Source organism: Schistocerca gregaria, chromosome 1 (genome assembly GCF_023897955.1).
Source record: "Schistocerca gregaria isolate iqSchGreg1 chromosome 1, iqSchGreg1.2, whole genome shotgun sequence".
Classification (NCBI taxonomy): Eukaryota; Metazoa; Arthropoda; class Insecta; order Orthoptera; family Acrididae; genus Schistocerca; species Schistocerca gregaria.
Window position 1 is genome coordinate 641,181,059 of NC_064920.1, and position 21,941 is coordinate 641,202,999.

The window sequence follows — 21,941 nt, forward strand, 5'->3', positions numbered from 1 at the left end:
TGTGAGGCAGTTGATAGGATACCTATCTTTCAAAACAAGTGCCTGCAAGTGTGTCTTTGATGGACCCCACACATTATTCTGATTGCTTTTTTTTTGGACGGTGAAAACTTTTTTTGCAAGTGGTTGGTTCCCCCAGAACATGATAGCATATGACGTCAATGAGTGGAAGTAGCCAAAGTAGGCAACGTTAATGGCGTCAACTTTAGCCACTGAAGAAATTACCCGTAATGCAAATGTTGCCGAGCTAAGTTTCTTACATAGATGTAGAATGTGAACTGACCAATTACATTTACTGTCTATATAAGCACCCAGGAATTTTGTATCTTCAACTTTCTGTATTGGTTGATCTCTACATTTTATGTTAATTTCATTGAGATTACTTTGTGATGTATGGAACCTCATATAATGAGTTTTATTTGCATTGAGTGAGAGACCATTTGAGGAGAACCAATTTAAGATGTCATTAGAGACAGTATTTGTAGTTTGTTCAAGATTGTGATCTATCAACTCATCAATTAGAATTGTGGTATCATCAGCGAACAGGGTAAATTTGCTGTTTGTCTCAGAACAAAGAGGAAGATCATTGATGAAGATGAGGAACAGCAATGGGCCCAAAACGGAGCCTTGAGGAACCCCACATGTTATTGTGCCCCACTCAGACGAGGCAGGTTTTCCAGAAGAGCCATTTAGCATTACTGTCTGCTTCCGATCCTTCAGATACGATTGCAGCCACAAGCCAACAGTACCACCTAAACCATAGTATTCTGCCTTTTTCAAAAGAATTTGGTGGTTTACACAGTCAAAGGCTTTCGTAAGATCACAAAAAATACCCACTGGAGACATTTTTTTGTTAATGGCTTCCAAAACTTGGTTGCTGAAAGAGAATATTGCCTGTTCGGTACAAAGACCAGCACGAAAACCAAACTGATTTTTGCTTAAGATACTGTGGAAGTTGAGAGGAGGGGGGAGGGAGGGGAGGAAAGAAGGAGAGAGAGATTTTTTTTATGGCTACTTGTGTGAGAGCAATGATTTTTATCTTATCATTTCTTTCATTAAGTGTAGTAGGGAGTTTGAGCAGTACAGCCAGACTCACTACTACACTTAACAAAAGAAATAATAAGATAAAAATCAGCCCTCTCACAAAAGCAGCCACAAAAAATCATCTCTCTCTCTCTCTCTCTCTCTCTCTCTCTCTCTCTCTCTCTCCCCCACCCACCACCCCCCTCCATTTGCCTTCTGGATGGACACACACACACACACACACACACACACACACACACACACACACACACACAAACAGATCACACACATCTCAAAAATTACGCTTGAAAGTTGGCACTAACATTCAATCTTTGGCAATAACATCCAACAGTTGGCAACACAAACCAAAACATCACATCAAAACAAATGTTCAGTTCCTAGTGCTGTGAAATGTGGAAAACAAAAAGACCAAGTGGCAATTATAAGAAAAGGAACAGCACCAAAAATGAAACAGTAACATATGATGTGGAAAATCATCCACACAACCTGTACGAAAGTAGAATTTAAAAAATATTACTACATGATAGCAAAAACCAACCACCAGAACTGTTTATAGCCTATAAGTAAATTGCTGTAAACTGTAAACTAAATAGTAAAAATATGTATATATTCCAGGTGACTGAAGATGCCTTGCAGAGGATAAAGGCCAGCTTCACACATCTGTCCACATCAAACCCACCAACAAGTAACAATACCTCTATTATGACAGCTACCACCCATTCCATATCAAACGGTCCCTTCCCTACAGCCTAGGCCTTCGTGGCAAACGAACCTGCTCCAGTCCTGAATCCCTGGACCATTACACCAACAACCTGAAAACAGCTTTCGCATCCCGCAACTACCCTCCCGACCTGGTACAGAAGCTGATAACCAGAGCCACTTCCTCATCCCCTCAAACCCAGAACCTCTCACAGAAGTACCCCAAAAGTGCCCCAGTTGTGACAGGATACTTCCCGGGACTGGATCAGACTCTGAATGTGGCTCTCCAGCAGGGATACGACTTCCTAAAATCCTGCCCCGAAATGAGATCCATCCTTCATGAAATCCTCCCCACTCCACCAAGAGTGTCTCTCCACTGTCCACCTAACCTTCGTAACCTCTTGATTCATCCCTATGAAATCCCCAAAGCACCTTCCCTTCCCCCTAGCTGCTACCCTTGCAACTGCTCCCGGTGTAAAACCTGTCCTATGCACCCTCTCACCCTCCAGTCCTGTAACCCAGAAGGTGTACACGATCAAAGGCAGAGCCACGTGTGAAATCACCCACGTGATTTACCAACTGACCTGCCTACACTGTGACGCTTTCTATGTGGGAATGACCAGCAACAAACTGTCCATTCGCATGAATGGACACAGGCAGACAGTGTTTGTTGGTAATGAGGATCACCCTGTGGCTAAACATGCCTTGGTGCACAGCCAGCACATCTTGGCACAGTGTTACACTGTCCGAGTTATCTGGATACTTGCCACCAACACCAACCTATCCGAACTCCGGAGATGGGAACTTGCCCTTCAATATATCCTCTCTTCTCGTTATCCACCAGGCCTCAATCTCCGCTAATTTCAAGTTGCCGCCACTCATACCTCACCTGTCATTCAACATCATCTTTGCCTCCACACTTCCGCCTTGACTTACGTCTCTGCCCATACACTTTGCCTTTAAATATGTCTGCTTGTGTTTGTGTGTGTGTGTGTGTGTGTGTGTGTGTGTGTGTGTGTGTGTGTGTGTGTGTGTGTGTGTGTGTGTGTGTGTGGGCACACGAGTATATACCTATCCTTTTTTCCCCCCCTAAGGTAAGTCTTTCCGCTCCCGGGATTGGAATGACTCCTTACCCTCTCCCTTAAAACCCACATCCTCTCATCTTTCCTTTTCCTTCCCTCTTTCCTGATGAAGCAGCCGCCGGTTGCGAAAGCTCAAATTCTGTGTGTGTGTTTGTGTGTTTTATTCATTGTGCCTATCTACCGGCGCTTTCCCGCTTGGTAAGTCTTGGAATCTTTGTTATTAATATATTTTTCCTATGTGGAAGTTTCTAAACAAAGATTCCAAGACTTACCAAGTGGGAAAGTGCCGTTAGATAGGCACAATAAAAAACACACAAACACACACACAAAATTTCTCGAGCTTTCGCAACCGGCAGTTGCTTCGTCAGGAAAGAGGGAAGGAGAAGGAAAGATGAAAGGATGTGGGTCTGTATATGTATGGATGGATATGTGTGTGTGTGTGTGTGTGTGTGTGTGTGTGTGTGTGTGTGTGAGTGTGTGTGAGTATATACCTATCCTTTTTCCCCCTAAGGTAAGTCTTTCCGTTCCCGAGATTGGAATGACTCCTTACCCTCTCCCTTAAAACCCACATCATTTCATCTTTCCTTCTCCTTCCCTCTTTCCTGACGAAGCAACCACCGGTGGTGAAAGCTCGAGAAATTTTGTGTGTGTGTTTGTGTGTTTTTTATTGTGCCTATCTACCGGCACTTTCCCACTTGGTAAGTCTTGGAATCTTTGTTTGTTTGTGTGTTTTATTCATTGTGCCTGTCTACCGGTGCTTTCCCACTTGGTAAGTCTTGGAATCTTTGTTTTTAATATATATATATATATATAGAGATAGATAGAGAGAGAGAGAGAGAGAGAGAGAGAGAGAGAGAGAGAGAGAGAGAGTTAAATGCAATAATGGTAATTGTGGCATGCCATCTGCAACAAAGAAAGTGCGAATTCCACAATTCTGTTTGGTAAAATATCACTCAGTTTTCTGCATCAAATAAAAGTCAGTCATTATTGTCATAGTCATTAATGGTAAAAATTATACAGCAATATGAGATACAAATATTAAATTTGTGTATGAAATACAACAGTTCTTTGCAGTGGAAAATACTGTATAACTTACTGGAGGACCAGGTACACCTGGACTGCCTGCAGTTCCAGGTGGTCCAGCAACACCAGGTGGCCCCCTCTCCCCTGGTGGCCCTGGTTCTCCTGGAATTCCTTGTCGCCCGTCGTGACCTGGAAGACCTTCTGGGCCTTGAGGTCCTGGTGGGCCTGGTGGTCCAGGTTCACCAGGTTCACCCTGTGTATCAAGCACAAAGACATTCACTACTGTTCCAGTTTACATATCTATTCATAACAAAATATAATAAATATTATAGTATCAACTGCTCAATAAAATTAATTTTCTTAATATCATACCTACATATGTTTGTCTGCATGGCCATCTTCCGTAGCAGCTTTTAAGATCAATTATTATTGGTTTTACCATCGCAAGCTTACTACAATTAACTGAAGAAAATTAAACACGAGACAAATTTATTAAACAAATTAATGTGACCACCCACCCATGTTCAGTGTCAACGTGCAATAACCACTCAAAGGCAGCAATTGGTACTATTAGCAGTGGAGGGTACATAAAGCATGTCAGGGGTACACGAAAAACAGTGCCGTCATTGTCATCATGTGGAAACAGAATAATTTATCTGATGTCCAAAAGGACATGATCACTGGCTTTCAAGCCAATGGCAGAAGCATTTCTGGAACAGCTAAGTTTGTAAGCTGTTTGCTTGCCTTCATGTTAAAATATACCATGCACAGCAAAGCAGTGCAATCCAAAACTAGCACTGAGGAAACTGTGGTGCACCACTGGCCGTAGATGACAAAGGTGAATGATGGCTGCAGAGACGTGTACAGGTGAACAGATGTGCAACTTTTGAGTTGCTGATCCCCCAGGTGAACCAAGGGGTAGCAAGAATGACTCCTCAATGAACACTCAGTGAACGTTGCTGCAATTGAGCCTCCACAGTAGGTACCTGGTTCATGCAGCCATGCTGACTGCTGTTCATCAGCAATGAAGGCTGGAATTTGCACACCAGTACTGCAATGAGTGGTGACATGTGGCCTTTGTGCCACTGATCCTCAACTGAGAAATCTAGTATAGCTGGCCATGGCACTGCAGCTGTCATGGCTTCATATCCCTGTCAGTACTTCTCAGAATCTCAGTGACTCTTTTCCTGCACGTCTCACAGCAGTCCACACTGCAAATGTGGTTATTCAGGTTTTTGACAGATGTTCACATTAATGTAAGTAGACAATATAAAAGTAAAATGTGTCTTGTGTGAAACTGCCTTTAATTAATTGCAGTACACTTAATACAGCAAAATCAATAATAACTGATCATACCTAACTGTATGATAAATGATGTTTTATCTTTTAACAGGATCTACAAACTTACAGTTCTTTTGAATTGTTTTCTGAGAATCTGGCCTAAGGCATATTTTCTTCTGAATGTTTCATCTCCTACAGTGTGATAGACCATCAGATGTTATGAAGATGTAGTTAGTTGACTCTGATATGTCCCTGAGTAAGTTTATGTGGAAAAATAAACTTACTGTTTCTTCATAACCTCTAAGGATGTCATCTACAATATAAGACAAAACCAGCTGGGCAAGTCTATATTGGAGAATTAACAACTCACACCTCCATAGCCGCTGAGCATATCTACTGCTGCAGGAGCAAAACTGTTATGCACAAAATATGTCTTAGACCATAACATAATTCCCAAATAACTGATGTCACCAAAAATGTAAGGACCAGCTGGCACTGTATGAGCAAATTTTGTACAGCATTATTAATCACACAAAGAGCATTAAGTAACATGGCTTATGAGCAAGCAGGAATAAATAATTCTAAGTTACCTTGTTGGAAGGTAAAGTCAGAGCAATTCGAGCTGAGGCTAACATTTGTTTATGAAAGGTGCAGCAGAAATAATGGTGTTCCTGTATTGCCGTCTTCCACAGAAACTGAAAATTCATATTATTTTCTCAAGTAATGAGTACATAATATGTTGTTCTCCACACACAATTCAACACTTGAAAATTATTTTGACACCAAACCTGTGAATATCATAAAAATAATTTGTCTCTGTGCACTTAGTTTCAGCATTATAAGATCACAATATAAGTATCCACTACTTGAAGAACCACCATGTAACCAATAATGAAAGTTTCTTTGGAAGACAAAGTGTGAGTGAGTCTTGTTCAGAATAGGAAGTTGCTCATGCTCAACCTAACAAATGCCAAATAATTCTGAAGTAATTTTGTGCAATTTAAATATATTTGGTTTATTACCACATCCATTTCTAAGTTCTTGAATGTAAGAGTATACTGAAGCATGCTGCAGACTCTGCCCTTTAAACATCTTATGCAAATAATCTTATCAAAAGCAAACGGAATGCAACAAATTAGTATCTTCAGGAAAATGTTTCAAAAACATTGTTAGCAACTATCATATGAAGTACAAATCCTGATTTCACTTGTAAACCTCAATTAAAAGAGCAATGGTTCTTTCATTTAAAGACATGTTTTAAAAAACTTTCACTTCTTTTGTTATTTTCTTTCCACTGGTTTGATGTTGTAAATTCCTGTTTTCAGCTAATATTTTCATTTTTGCATGTATATTGTATTTAATGTCCTCCATAATGTTTAGATTGCATCATCCAGTTTTTATCAATGTGTACTATATTTTCTCTCTAGTGCTTCTTCCAGTTCCAAGTTTCTAGCTAGTTTAGTGTCTATTCACTAATATGTCAATATGTCTTTTCTTCTTCTAAGGACATTTCATGGATTCTTTGCCCTACACACACCACACACACACACACACACACACACACACACACACACACACACACACACACAGAGAGAGAGAGAGAGAGAGAGAGAGAGAGAGAGAGAGAGAGAGAGAGAGAGAGAGAGAGAGAGAGAGGAGGGGGGGGGGGGGTTAGTGTTTAACGTCCCGTCGACAACGAGGTCATTAGAGACGGAGTGCAAGCTCGGGTTAGGGAAGGATTGGGAAGGAAATCGGCTGTGCCCTTTCAAAGGAACCATCCCGGCATTTGCCTGAAACGATTTAGGGAAATCACGGAAAACCTAAATCAGGATGCCCGGAAACGGGATTGAACCATCGTCCTCCCGAATGCGAGTCCAGTGTGCTAACCACTGCACCACCTCGCTCGGCAAGGGGGGGGGGGGGGGGGGGGGGGGGGGGGGCTGGGGGTAAGATGATGCTGCTACACTACAGGCATTACAATCCAACAAGTCACAAAATTTGTTTAGAATTACACACTGAACGAAAAACAACAAATGCATGGATTTTTTAAATTTTCTTTTCAAAATTTCTTACAATCAAATTTAAATCAATAAGCAAAGGTATATACGAGATATAATTAATTATCACACACAACAGCATGCATTATCAGTCAACTACAATATTTTCAAGGGTAAACCATATTACCTGAACATAAATAATTTTAACTTAAATAATTCTTTGTGGCTTCCCCTTACCATGCAGGATTCATGCATCATACTTAAAGCTTTGCCAGTGCTCTTACCTTGAGTTTAATTATTTGTTGTGCAGAAATGTTATGGCCAAGTTCCTGCAGACCCTAAAAATGTTACATGATTAACCACAGCTACAACATGCTAACAACAGAAGCATTAAGATAATAACGCTCCACACTCTACACTACAAAGAAGATTAGTCTCTACACCAACTATTTAACAAGCTCCTACTCAATTTACAAGAGATTTTGCATGTTATTCAATAGCATCAAAGTTTAATAGTGTGGAATTCAATTTGTCTGATTCTGAAAAAATAAAGCTTTTGTAAGAAAAGTTTTTGCTGATTTTGTGCTTCATAAAATTATGGAAGAATATTAAAATATATGTAGATGAAATAAATATCATACTTCCTTCATTTGCTTCAAAGAGATAAGTCAAATGAATTATCAGTATTATTTCAAATGTTCAAATACTGCAGTGACAACAGTAACCCAAACCAATCACTTCATTGTGCCACAGTTTCATTTCATTGATCTGGTTACACAATGAAAATGTACAAATTATCTTTTTTTAATGAAGTTCTTTTAACAGTTGGAGAGAGACACATTCACTTGCTGAAAGCTGTATACCAAGTTTACTGATGGTCTCTGTCAGCTTTTATGACCACTTTTGGCTGGTAGTAAGTTTTCACCAGCTCATTTCTGCACACGATACGCTTCAACAGGTCAGTCTGCATCTGTTAACTGGTGTTATCATTGTCTTGTGCAGATTGTTGCATGATAGGATGCAGACAATAGTTTGCAGATATAGATTACAAGATAAACTAGTATGGAAATGGGTAAGCATGGTCTGTAGACGGCTAATTATCAGCTTACAGCAGTCATAAAAAGTGATATCTGTGATCAAATCTGTCACTAAATTTAGTAAGCAACAGAGGTAGTTCTTGTCAATAAACTACTCCAATTTACAAGCAGTGACCAAGTAAATTACAACTGGACAAAGGGTACAAAATGGTGTGTGTACTGTAATAAATAACTTTGATGCTGAAAGAATGGCTGAAGCTGTTGTAAATTGCATGGACATTTGTTAACAATTACACAACAAAATTAAAACACTAGGAAACCTGAAACAAAATAGTAGCTAATGCAACACACAACACTTTCTACCAAATCTTCACTGCAAATAAAATGCAGTGCTGAAGACATTAGAGCATTCTACAGTGCTAAGGCCTGTTACTGTACGACAAAAGCTTGTTACACCAGTTACCAAACACCTACAAAGCACAAACTATTTGTACTGCATGTACACCTCACCTTCACTGCAACTATCTCAGCGTAGCCTAAGGTACCACCACGAAGAGTGGTGACAGAACGCTTTAGTCCCTGTGAACATAGAGTTTCCTCAAGTATTCATGAAAAGATGTGGAACTATCATTTTAACAAGTATTATTGAAAACACTGGGCAAAAGTGATCCTGCAAGGCCTGAATAAAGTCAACATTTATGTGACACACATAATAAAACTGTTCTATCTGAGCATATTTGTTTATTTATCTAGTTGCTCTACTGATTTTCTTCTCATAGTCTACTGTCACTACATTTCTTTCAGATTACAATTTTGATTTTTAACAATGTCCTTTACTGTGCACCTCTTCACTGCACATGTACCTCTCACAGTAAAAACCTCCATAATTTAAGTCAATTCTGTTTCTGTTATAACAGAAGAATGTGCTTAAATCCTCCAACTTTCTTCAAAAAGAAGACACTATACTGTGTCTCTAGATATGTTCCACAGTTTCTCAGACTATTAGTAATTTATGTTGTACAAGTTTTGAATAAATTTCTTTACATGTGAAATATCATCAGTGAACGACTATACATTTAGATGACTTAGAAAACAGAATCAACTACTGTAATTCTTCTGGCTTGCCTGGTGATATATTGACATGTTGAATAACTGAGTCTTCTGCTGGTTGTTCATGTCATCCATGTATGATATGATGTCGTGACTCACTGTCTTCTTCAGGTGCATACTGAGACTGGCCCAAGGGAGAATTGGATCCTGGATGATGCTCTGTTTTTCGTCTCTGCCACACCAGATGCTCTGTCTGCAGACTCCACCCACCAAGAACCACATTTAGTTGTCCACTCTTGCCACTGGTGCTCTGACTGCCATCTGAACCTGGCTTGGATATCCTCTGTTGTCGTGCCCATAATTGCATGCTCTGCTTTTGGTCTGCAGAGCATTAGGTACTCCATCTGTGGTGCACGCTTGCCAGGGTTGGTTTTCTTCCCAATAGTACTCCAACCATTATCCACACCTGGCTTGGCAGTCATCTGGTGTTGTGCCGATCATCTGAGGCTCTGTTTCTCATCTTTGCCATATCAGGCATTCTATACACTGACTGCTGCTGCCTTGGCCGTCTTCTGGTTGTCTTGCACATTGTGTGTGAAGTTCTCACCTGTTGCGGCAGGTTTCCAGTGATGTAATTCTCATAAGGTGCTCCAAGTGTTCCGTCTGCCCCACAGAAATGGTCAGGTATTCAATCCTATGTTTGCTACTGCTCAGCCTGTCTAGTGATGTGTCAACTCTAGTCTGTAGTGTCCAGTGCTCCATCAAAGAGCTGTTTTTTTCAGTCTCCACTTCCATTTCTACCTCTCATGGAATCTCGATGCTGTCTCTGTTGTGTTTTCAGAAGCTTGAGGGCTAGATTCCATTTGGTAATGTGTAGCTTTCAGTGATCCTGTTGATGAGATTCTCTATGACCTTGATCTTGATGGATTATTTTTTGAGACTGCCCTAGTATCTCAGGGTCTGCGTCACAATCTTGGTGCCACTTAGTTTATCGGTTGACCAAGTTATAGAGAGTGCTCTGCTATTGGTCCATTTAAGTCTAGTATGCCTCTGGCGTTCTTTACATCTGATGTCAACCATCCTGGTAGTCTGGAAAACATGTGACATCCCACACTGGCATGGTATGTTGTAGATACTTGGCTTCTGTGGCCTCAGGTCATCCTTTACATTGCTGACAGATGATGAGCACAACACCAGAGGATAGTAGTCAGAACACCAGTGGCAAGAGAGGACAATTAGAAGTGCACCTGGCATGCACGGACCACACACAGAGTGCTTGATTTGGTGCAGACCAAGAACAGAGCACCTAACATCATTCAGGCATAAATATTGGACCTGATCCACTCAAGCACCAGTCTCAGGGAACACCTGAAGAAAACAGAGAGGCCCATTGAAATATTGCATGAGAACAACACAAACAACCAGTAGGAGACCCGATTATTCAACATGTCAAATAAAATCAAGATTATGTAAATAAAATAGAAAGAAACTTCTACATGGGAAAAATATATTAAAAACAAAGATTCCAAGACTTACCAAGCGGGAAAGCGCTGGTAGATAGGCACAATAAATAAAACACACAAACACACACACAGAATTTCTAGCTTTCACAACCGACGGTTGCTTCTTCAGGAAAGAGGGAAAGACGAAAGGATGTGGGCTTTAAGGGAGAGGGTGAGGAGTCATTCCAATCCCGGGAGCGGAAAGACTTACCTTTCTGCTCCCGGGATTGGAATGACTCCTTACCCTCTCCCTTAAAGCCCACATCCTTTCGTCTTTCCCTCTCCTTCCCTCTTTCCTGAAGAAGCAACCGTCGGTTGCGAAAGCTAGAAATTGTGTGTGTGTGTTTATGTGTTTTATTTATTGTGCCTATCTACCGGCGCTTTCCCGCTTGGTAAGTCTTGGAATCTTTGTTTTTAATATAAAATCAAGATTATGTTTGATTTTCTCAGAAAGTAACACTGATTTTCTCTGCCATGAAATTGACACTTGAACAAAAAGATGGACCATATGTACATTTTGACTTTTCAGTAAAATGCACTTACACACTTTTCTTTGTGTATTGTAAATAATATCAACAGCCCATATTACATGCTGTTTTATTATATATTTTTAGATTATTATTAATATTAAAAAATTACAATAATGATGAAATTTTCTATGCAGTGGTTGCTTTGGTAGAAAAATTCTGCTTCTTATTGTATAGCTGCTGAGAATTTGCGAAAACTTAACCATGATACCGGCTTTCATTGCAAGAAGTTTTCAAGCAAATACCTTAAACTGGTAGCTTACCCAAACATTTACAAAATTTCAGCATTTCCTCCTTACCGACAATGCAGCTGCCAGCTTGTCTTCAGTAACATATCTCTTATTTATTAACTCCATTCAGAGAAAGCTTTTTCTTCATATTTTTATGGATACAACAGCTATGCTCTGACATGTTTTTAAGTGAAAGATAAATCACCAGCTCCAGTTTGTTCACATTTTTCCAATCTTTGATGTCAATCGTGAAATACCTGAATTTCATCCCTGACAATGGGTACATTCTCTATGACACCTCTGAATTTGCACCTACTTTCATTGATGCAAAAGTACGTAAATAATGATGAAGTAACATGCATAATCTGTGTTTAAATTCAGAAAAGCAGAAGCACTGAGACTTAAAAATTGGAATACACAGATATTTAATGCACTGTAGTGGTTTCACTTACAGTTATCATCTCCAAAATCACTGTAAATTTTGAAACTTCAAATCACTATCCACAATGTTCAAAACTCAATGAACATGTCCCATTACACCAGTGAAAAAGGTTATTTTACTTCTTAAAGTACACAGTTCTGTCTATAGATGGGGGAGAAAAACATACTTCAGGTCATGGTCCAGTTTCTGCCCCCACAGATCTCTGTTAGCTACAAAAATCATTGCATCAATCAGAAATGGGAAAAAATGAACAACGTCCACTTTTTACTCAAGTGTCAAAATAAGAATCCACACATCAAATTCATGGATTTGGGCAAATTTTCTGTTTCAGTTTTGAAATGTTGGCACCGCTCTCACTAGTTATCTGGCAACCAGCTATAAACAAAATCATTTAATTGATGTTTCAAATAAATATTTTTCCTTCACGTAATGTTACTCCAGGATGAGAGGGCTTCAAATGCTCCAAAAGATGAACTTCTAGCTTTTATCTTTACACTCAAACATTTGTGTGCAAGAAGTCAACATACTAGCATATTACCTGCATTGTCATCATGTGTGAACATGGGTGTCAGCACTGTTCTTGCACAATACTCTGACAATGTGACTTTTTATCTTCATCAGGTGCTTCCTGAGACTGCTCACTGAGTGGAACATGTCCAGTATTAATACCTATAGTCTTCCTCCTCCGTGGGTGGTTCCAAGCGCTATGTTTGCAGTTCACTCCCATTATACGCATCCTTAGGTGTTCCCTCTTTGGTATGGTGTGCCACAGAAATCTCTGGTGTTTCATCTTTGGTCCAGTGCACCTGTCTGCATACTGGCATTCCATTTTCAGTCCAATCCGTTCTATGTGTTCCTCCATGGCCTGCTCACACTAAAAGCATCCTGCAATGTTCAATCATTGGTCTGATGTATCTGATGGGGTTCATTCACCACATCCACAGTCCGAGTTGTTCTTTTTGTAGGATTCTGTAGCTGCCCCATTGGATTTTCAGCAGCTCCACTGCAGGATCTCAGGCTCTACTGAGTATGTACCCAGTGTCACAATTCATGAGGTTTTCTGTCACCTTTATCTCTATAGACTGACTCTCTTATAACACTATCCCAGTACCTCGAACTGAGCCAGAACCTCTGTTTAACCATAGTTAATGGGATGATCATTGATTTAGTTGCCTGCTTTAGTCAGGTGTGCCTCTGACATTCTTTGCATCTGATGCCCATTGCCCTTGTTTATCGGTCAATATATGTCATGACACATTGGCAAAGTGTGATATACATTCCTGGTTTTTGTAGTCCCAGGTCATTTTTCACATTTACTAGTAGTCCTACCTTTTGGTAGGTGGACAGAACACACATTTTATATTAAGCTTCCCAAGAATCCTCTTGATTTTGGTGGAAATAGATCCCACATCAGGCAGTACATTGCAATCGTTGCTTCATCTAGCTCTTTTTCTAGATCGAAAGGTGGAGTGGCTGGTTGAAAGGCCCTCTAAATCTGTTTGGCAGTGTATGCATTTTTGACAAGCTCTGATCGTATATGCTCTATTTCTGCTGCCAAACTATCTAGGTGTGACAAGGTGTGTGCTCTGTCGACCTCTGTCTTCTGACCTCCATTCATCTGAGTAGGATGGTGACAGCTGCTGGCTTGTAGTATAAATCAAGTGTGTGTGGGTTTGTGATACACACTGCAGCCAAATGACCCACCTACTCTCCGCTTGACAAGTATATCCAGAAATGACACCTGGGCATCCTTCTCCAGTTCCATGGCGAACTAAATATTTGAGTACCTTGAGTTAAGATGTTCCAGGAACTCACAGACTCATCATACTCTGAGGTCACATCACTAATACATCACATACATACCAGAAGAAGCATGTGGGTTTGTATCTAGCTATTTCTAATGCCTTCTCTTCAAATCTCTGCATTAACATATTGGCAACCACTTGAAACAAAGGGCTGCCCATGGCTACGCCTTCTGTCTGCTCATTATATTGGCCATCATACATAAAATAAGTTGAGATCAGCATATACCTGAACAGATCCAACAAAGCTCATCAAATCTCTTGGCAATCAGGTCCAGTGAGACTTCCTCTAGCACCCAGAGATACCATATCAAAGCTGACCATTACATCAGATTCTGTGATGTGTAGTTGCTTTAGATGCTGCAAGAAGTCCTCCAAAACATCTCACACTGTCATGTTTTATGTAGGTATAATAACTAACTCATATCATGCAATACAATGCTCAACCATAGTTCATCAATTCTGCAGTCTCTATGAAGACACTTTGCTTGCTTATTCTGTATATATCTGAATCATCTTTCTTACAACCACATACTTCTCTGTGGACATCACTCATCAAAGCTTCACTTTCAGAAAAGTATTTATACAATGACTGAACTGTGCACCTTAACAACATTTTAACTAACAAAAAGCAAATTTTACAGGTGTACAAAATAACTGTTTTGATGTTGTTTTGATGTTGCCAAATTGGGCAACTCAGAACATAGGAGGTAAAATGCCATTCTGTATATTTTTCTAACAACTGTTAGAAAATTTGCATGTTAATATATTCATTTTCCAGAAAAAAATACCTATCTTTGTAGTAACTGTGTTGTACTGCTGAGTCACTCTGGTTTTTCAGTGTTATTCATTACAGAAATAGAAAGATTATTCTGCAAAAATACTATAGAGCCGGTCAAAACTCATAGGCTGTAATGTTTATTATAATGCAGATCTCCCTAGGCAGCAACAGAAAACACTGAAAAATTCAGCACCATTGCTTTTGTAATTGCACTAAACATGTTTTTTCAGCATTACATTGCCATCTCTCAATCAATGGGTTTTTCAAAAATTAGTGTTGAAATTCTCTATTCGTTTGGTAATTACTGGTAAAAATTCAGTTTTTCAGTTCAGTACATACTGAAACATTGATTGATTGACTGATATATTTATTCATCTGTAAAACAAAATAAACTATACAGATGTTGTCAATTGTTGGTACAATATTTCTTACTAAATAAACATAAATAGATTCTTACAACTTTTACAGTTCTTATAAATAATTAGCCTTACAATATCTATAATTATGTCATATACTGTTGCATAATATGTGTTGTATTTACAATTATAAAGTGGCTATCATAGTTATTTTAATTATACCCTGGAAGATTTATTCACACGGGACAGTCAGAATTTTGTAGCTTTTTGAGTAAATCAGTTCAATGGGTTCTATTGCTCTTATTTGTTACAATCCTTAGAATATTTTCTATATGCTAAAGCCAGCCTGCATGTTCTCAGCACTTATAGCTCCCCCCCCCCCCCCCCAACAATAGTTTCATTCATGTTTAAAGTTACTTTATTTTATCAATGACCAGTCGTGGATGTACTTGAGGGCTGTATTCACCTTTTCTGTCAATTGTGTTGGATTTTTATGTGTGATCACATTGGTACTTTCATTGGCACACAGTATATTTTCTTGACATCTGGCACTCCATGGGAAATCATTAATGTAGATAAGAAAAAGGATTGGTCTGACACACTCCCCTGCGGGATGCTTACATTAATATGTTTTGAATATGCGAAATCTCAACTTGTAGACTTAAACCTCATCTTACTACTAGTAAATCTAATATACGCTATAAAATTCTGTGGTAATCTGTGCCAAATGACTTTGATAAATCTAAGAAAATTACATTTACATGTTCACTTTTGGCCAGCAGCTCTCAAATGATTTTTGAAAACTGTGAAATAGCAGATTTTGTACCTCTTTTGGGCCTGAGACCAGGCTGTTCATTAATCTTTTTTTTTCATTGGTGTTTCATTCATTTTGGAAGCGATGGGCAAGGAAGAGATTGATCTGTAGTATTCAACATTTTCTGCATCACTATTTTTACATATGGGTATTACTTTTGCTTGTTTAGGTACTCAGAGAAACAGATAGATCTCAATAATTCATTGGTTATTTTTTTCAATGGAGCTTTTATGGAATTTACTCACTGATGTTGAATAAGTCTTGCTTCTTGGTGCTTTTGACTGGTGTAAGTTTATCATGCAGTATAGAGATAACTGAAATGTTAGACGGTGATTTATTCTCCCAGTTTCTCTGCAATCTTTTTAGAGACACACAGTTGCAGGATGTTATTATCTTTTCTTCCCCTTAATATATACGGGTCATCAGGTGAAATCTGTAGTCAGACATATACTTATGAGCCTCTATGCAACACTTTTTCTGATGTACCAATACCCCTGAAATGTTCTAGGTTCCATCTTGCAGACTAGGAATCAACTGCCCTTGATAGTGATGGGAATTCTATTGCCTGGATGATTAACATGAAATGAATTTTTGTCTATTCCATCAGGGCAAAAGTATTACACTATTATATTAGATTGCTGGAAACATTTAACACATAGAACTTATTGGCTATGCAAATTATGAGAAACGTTTTTTACATTATGAGCAGCAGTTACAATACTGTTCCACCCACCCCATCAGCTGGCAATATTCCAGGAAAAGCACCATTTACCCTCAATATATAAGGGCTTCCACAATCTCTCAATGCCTTGTGTTTATTGGCCTTCTTGTCACAAATGTTAACTGCAAGTCTCTTTAGTTTCTTTCCTTTATTCAAGTACTTATTCACTCTGCACATTGCCACAGCATTTGATGCATAATCCAAGATGCCTTCACTTACAGTGTTGTTTACTGCAACGCAGACTCTGCGGCTCAACAATGGTACCAAAATTAATTTGCAGTGGAATCAATTTAACCAACAAATGCACTGAACTAGCTACAACATTCTTTCTACTCTAATTCACTTTCTACAAACATGTTGGTTACAATGTTGTTCGAGTGAATGATTCAATTGACTGTTCTTTCAATATACAAATTTAATTGGTTCATACATTCAGATATAAATTAATGATTGTAAAGGAACATATGTCTCCTAATTATATGACTTATGTTACTTAGGATTTCTAGTGTTAAATAACAAAAACAGAAACAGATGGGAATTGCGTTCTTAAGCTTACCCAGGAAATTCACTGTTTGTATCACATTCGTATTGCACTCAGCTGTCCAGCCAACATGCAGCCATTTATGAAACATGGTATTTCTACAGCGTACTTTGTCATCAACTCCGGGTGATACAAATAGAATAAGTGTCTTCACTGTTTTGCATCTCTCACATATTCTTATTGCTTCCCACCCCTTCCCTCACAACACAGTTGCATGCGGCTGCCAGTGGAGTAATGGGAGAAAAAGATTGCTGAATGCTCAAACATTGATCCATCGGTGCTTCTACTGCCATTGGGGAACTGAAGTCACCAGTGGCCAACGTTGTAACTTCAGGTGGCTGAATGTTCCGTCTTATGCTCAACTGACTGTAAAGGCACTGTCTCTATTGATCAGGCCATCATATTTCAACAGCTGCCTTCAGAACATGATCTGAAAATGCCAAAGTCTGTCTTAGCATTTCTGTTAATTAATTTTGGGTCATCCCATGTCAATTTAACCAGGGGCTCCAGCTCATACAGATTTGGCTGAAATTTAGTACACCAATGCTACCATGTATGGAACACTCACATGCACAGTACTAGATTCCCCTGAGAATTAGTTCAGAATTATAGCCTGAAAAAGAAGGTGGTGTGACCCAGTAAAAGAAATGCACATTTGCCAATCAATCTTCAGAGCCAACTTCAGGGTTTAATAACTTAGGATCTGTTCCTCACAAGCCTGTGAAATTTTTACATCTGATAACATCCACTTAGGGAACAAACTCAATGCAGCAAAACACCAACAACATATTCAGTGAAATGATTCTGCTGGTGCCGTGAAGTTCACTACTACATTACATCCAGCTTCACAGCACTCTCCGACACATTTGTAATCATAAATAGCAACAACATAGCAACCTGATTGCATGTTGACACTTTTGCTTCTGTGTCCGGGGTCAGATACTGTGAACACACACGTTGTGCATTATAACCAAATAGTCTGCTCATCTGCATTACACCAGAATCCACTGGAGAAAAGTGATGATGGCTCCTTGTGCCTGCAATAGTTTTAACAGGTTCAGTCTGCTTTTTAGCAACTCTTCAACAGATTTCACCTCATCTTTCAAAACATAAAATGATTGTACACCGGAGATATTTTTCTGTGCCCAGGTAAATAACAGAAGAGGTGTTATAATGTGCTCTTCTGTAGGGTTCTGCAGACTAGATCACTTAATGGTACCACCAATACTGTCACATACATTTTTACCATGACCTGTTGCCCAAAAATTCCAATCTGCGTTAATCTGAAAACCATGGAAATGCATGCATTAATTTTTGAGATTTTTACAATTTTTGTACTGGCTAGCTGCCCCATCACTGAAGTACTTTGTAGAACATATGTGAGGCAGCTTGCTTTACATAAGCCATCACATGTGCATACAGGCATGAACTGCAATGGTGTCATGGATTAAACAATCACTAAAAAATGCACAAGTTAATAACAGACACACCACCTGATTCATCGCTATTGTCAATCATAAATGGTTGTCGAGTTGCTTGGCTGTTGTCCCGATGGTATCCTTGAATATCATCTTGCACTATAAATGCATAATTTTCAGAAAATTCCACTATTACTTCAATTTCATCTTCTTTCACATGATCCTTTAAAAATTGGAGATATACATATTGTGCTGTTGCCATAAAGCTCTATGTGTGGTCAGTTTGTCTGGTTTTTTACAACACAGTTCAACAAAATTAGGAAATGTTACAAAGCAAGAGTCTTTTTTTGCATCTGCACCCATACATTTCCCATTTTTACAGTAACATATTCTTTCTTGCATTATTCTGCTGTAGTAATCATTTTCATAAAACTCTGATACTAGCACCTTTATTTCTGAACTTAAATTGTTTACCCAGAGTCTGTCGAAGTTCTGTATGCAATTCTTGGATTTTTTAAAATGTTCCTATACAGTATGCTCAATAGACCAAAAAGTGCAAGATGTGCAGATACTACACTTTTTCTTAAGTCATGCATAATTTTGTCCACACTGGAGCATTTATGGCATGATTTCTGTTTCTTTGGAGTAGATAGTGCTTCCTCTTCAACCACTAGTCCCTCTGTCATTTTGTGTTTCATTTCCATTTCAGTTTCTTGTAGTTTTCTTCTAACGTAACTCGGTCTGTAACTTTTCCCAACTCTCTGTCTTCATGGGAGACAAACCAACAGTAGTCACTGAAGTATTTAATTGCTCAGTGACTGTGGTTGAAGGTTGCTGATACTCTTCATCACTACCATGTACATTATCAGAATATCCACACCTGGAACATAGCTTCGGTCCTCATTCAATGTTAAGACTTGTGCACTAATTCTCTTTCGATATTGCTTTTATATCAATTTCTCAAAGACCACACCTTGCTGTCTTCTTATGGATCTGAATTGGATCAAAACAACTACTTTGTAGAAAAGAATACTTATCCATAAGTAGTTTTGTATGATGATAACACACACTCATGTTCCTTGAAACTGTACTCCTCACACCTACAGGGTGAATACCAGATCTCCACAGCAACAAATCTAGGTTTGATTCAGCCAGATCATGTACAAAGCAAGTGGCACATTTAGTTCCATATGTTGTTTTATGACGTGAGTGGTGTAAGTGCATCATCAACTTCCCTGAAAAATCATGTGGGTTTCAGTGCAGCTTTTTCCAGAGCTTTCTCTTTGAAACTGTCCATGGATAGCTTTCCAACAATTGGTGACAGAGGGCACCTCATAGTGAGGTCATAATCTGTCATTACTGGAGGGAAAGATTGTAGTTGTGGGGACAAATTTAAGGAGGGCAATCATTATAGGGCTAAATGTCTTCCTGATCTGTTTGAGAGAGTCAGAAAGCCACACTTTTCTGAAGAGGGAGACCACATCAAACCCCACCATACAGCCCCAATTACAAAAGTGTAGTCTTGAAAGCTGATGTGGTGCTGATATTTACTGGCACAGCAATAGCATAATATTGCCATTAGATATCTAGCCAGCTGGTATGTCAGTGCATCTATGTCGCTTACAATAGGCTGTAGAGGGACAACCTGTTTGTAAATTTTTGGTAAGCTGTAGAGCCTTGGTCGTGCAGTAACTCATGGTCAAAGTTTTTTGATGATATACTTTTGTCAGGGACTGGCATGGAAGCTCGACTGTCTTCCTATTTATTCCACTGTTCATGCATCCCTTTAATTCCTGGTATTCTGGATCCTGTAGTAAGATTTCATTCTGCAATTTTACTCTGACAATGGAAGTAGTACTACAGAGGCATCTCATTCGTCCACAGGGTCCACAGGTAAAATGACTATTTCATGATCATTCCGTAACTCTCATATGGCTGTCTGTGGTAGAATAGCTCTGGTGAGCATGTGGCACATTTCCTGATGAATCTCTTCCACATCATTACCAGATAGGCTGTAAATTACTTCTTCTGCACTACTGATGAAATCTGTAACAGGTACAGCAGTCAGCATTGAGTCCCTTTGCACCTAATTTTGTTGCACGGCCAATCTCTTGCTCCATGAGATTGATTACAGTTTGTCATTGCTCTTCCTGCAGTTGTTTCCCTCTCACTGCCAGATGTATGAATTTAAGCCTAAGAGAGAGGGTCAACCCACTCTGAAGAATCAAACGAGAGTACACAACCCACCTCTCCAGGGAGTTTGAGCAATTTCTTAGAGTCACCAGTGTATGTACCAGGTCATTTCTCTTACAAGAGCCAGCCTTGCTCTTCTTGTGCTCTGGTGGGTAGCTGGCAGTATTTATAGAATGGGTGAGCCTTAAATATGTTGGTATTATGCCATGGTTATGACACCTCATCAAAAAGGCAAGAAAACTGAGCAGATGGTCTTTCCCATTTCAAAGATTATCCAGAGTCTTAACTCCTGTAGATGACCCTAATGTGTCATTTTGGGATTGTGCTCCAAAGGAGACTGTCAAAATATGAGTGGGCAATGGCCTGATCAATAGAGACATACACTTCACTCTCAGTAATGTTGTTGACCCAGTGCTCAGCCAAGTCAAGTCAAAGTCCACTGAGGGCAACTTCTGCACCTGACAGCAGCGGCAGCAGCACTGAGGGACCAAAATTCATGGCCTGCATTCAGCGATTGCATCTCCCCGCCACTCAACCCAGCAAAACTTGCAGCCAACTACTATGAGCAAACGTAGGAAGTGATAAAGGTATAAAGGACGCATGAAGTAGCAAAGATACTAATTCCACCTGAAGGCTATGGCAAGGTTTACTGCAGAAATATCGTGTCATGTAAATGACTGCAACTAGCTGGACACCATGAGACCAATACAAACATATAAGTATTACACTGACGTAAAAAGTGAAAGACCTAGAAGACATGGTCAGATAGCAGAGTAACTGTGTAAACATACACAACATTTTTGGGTATGTAAATCAATAGAGCTGAAATTTCCTGCAACATGTAGTATGGCCATCAGAATGCATAAGTTTAGTTTGTGTTTAGTTTTGTTACCAAACTTGGTAGTGTGTATATAGGGTGTGTACAGTGTCAGATGTTTAGTGGTCATTGCGTAAGACATGGAAATCTCATATATACCTGTAAGACAATGTCATCAGCACCTGAAAGAATTTCAAACCAGCCTCATTGTGGGCCTCAAAATGGCTTGCTGGTTGAATTAGATAATATTCAAATTTGTTGTGTATTCAGATGTGACAATTGCCTGATGTTTAACTGCATGGAAACATGCCATCTCACCACAAGGGAGGGTTACCTTATTGTGCATCAAGCATATCATAATCTCTTCACATCTGAACCTGCCATCTAAGAACAATTACTGGGCTCCACAAACATTCTGTGTCATCCTGCACCCCTGGTCAGAGAAGATCAGCAGCAGGACTAGCAAGCTGCCATCCCATGCATACACTGCCATTAACACCACTCCACAAACAGCTGCATTTGGAGTGGTGCTGCGACCAGGAACATGGACTTACGATGAATGCTATCTCACTGTGCTCACTAATGAA

At 39.4% G+C, this 21,941-nt stretch overlaps 1 protein-coding gene across 5 annotated transcripts in view; it reads right to left on the reverse strand.

The window, feature by feature from the left end:
* LOC126360585 (collagen alpha chain CG42342-like) overlaps nt 1-21,941 on the reverse strand; it is a 1,334,941-nt gene that overhangs the window by 510,948 nt on the left and 802,052 nt on the right. For 4 of the 5 annotated variants that reach the window (XM_050007726.1, XM_050007725.1, XM_050007724.1 and 1 more), the window contains 2 exons: nt 8,671-8,739; nt 3,919-4,098 (listed from right to left, as the gene is read on the reverse strand). In XM_050007726.1, the coding sequence (XP_049863683.1) occupies nt 3,919-4,098; nt 8,671-8,739 (249 nt within the window). Of the gene's footprint in view, nt 1-3,918; nt 4,099-7,407; nt 7,462-8,670; nt 8,740-21,941 lie in introns of all 5 variants that reach the window. The other variant, XM_050007723.1, reaches the window with a different exon arrangement.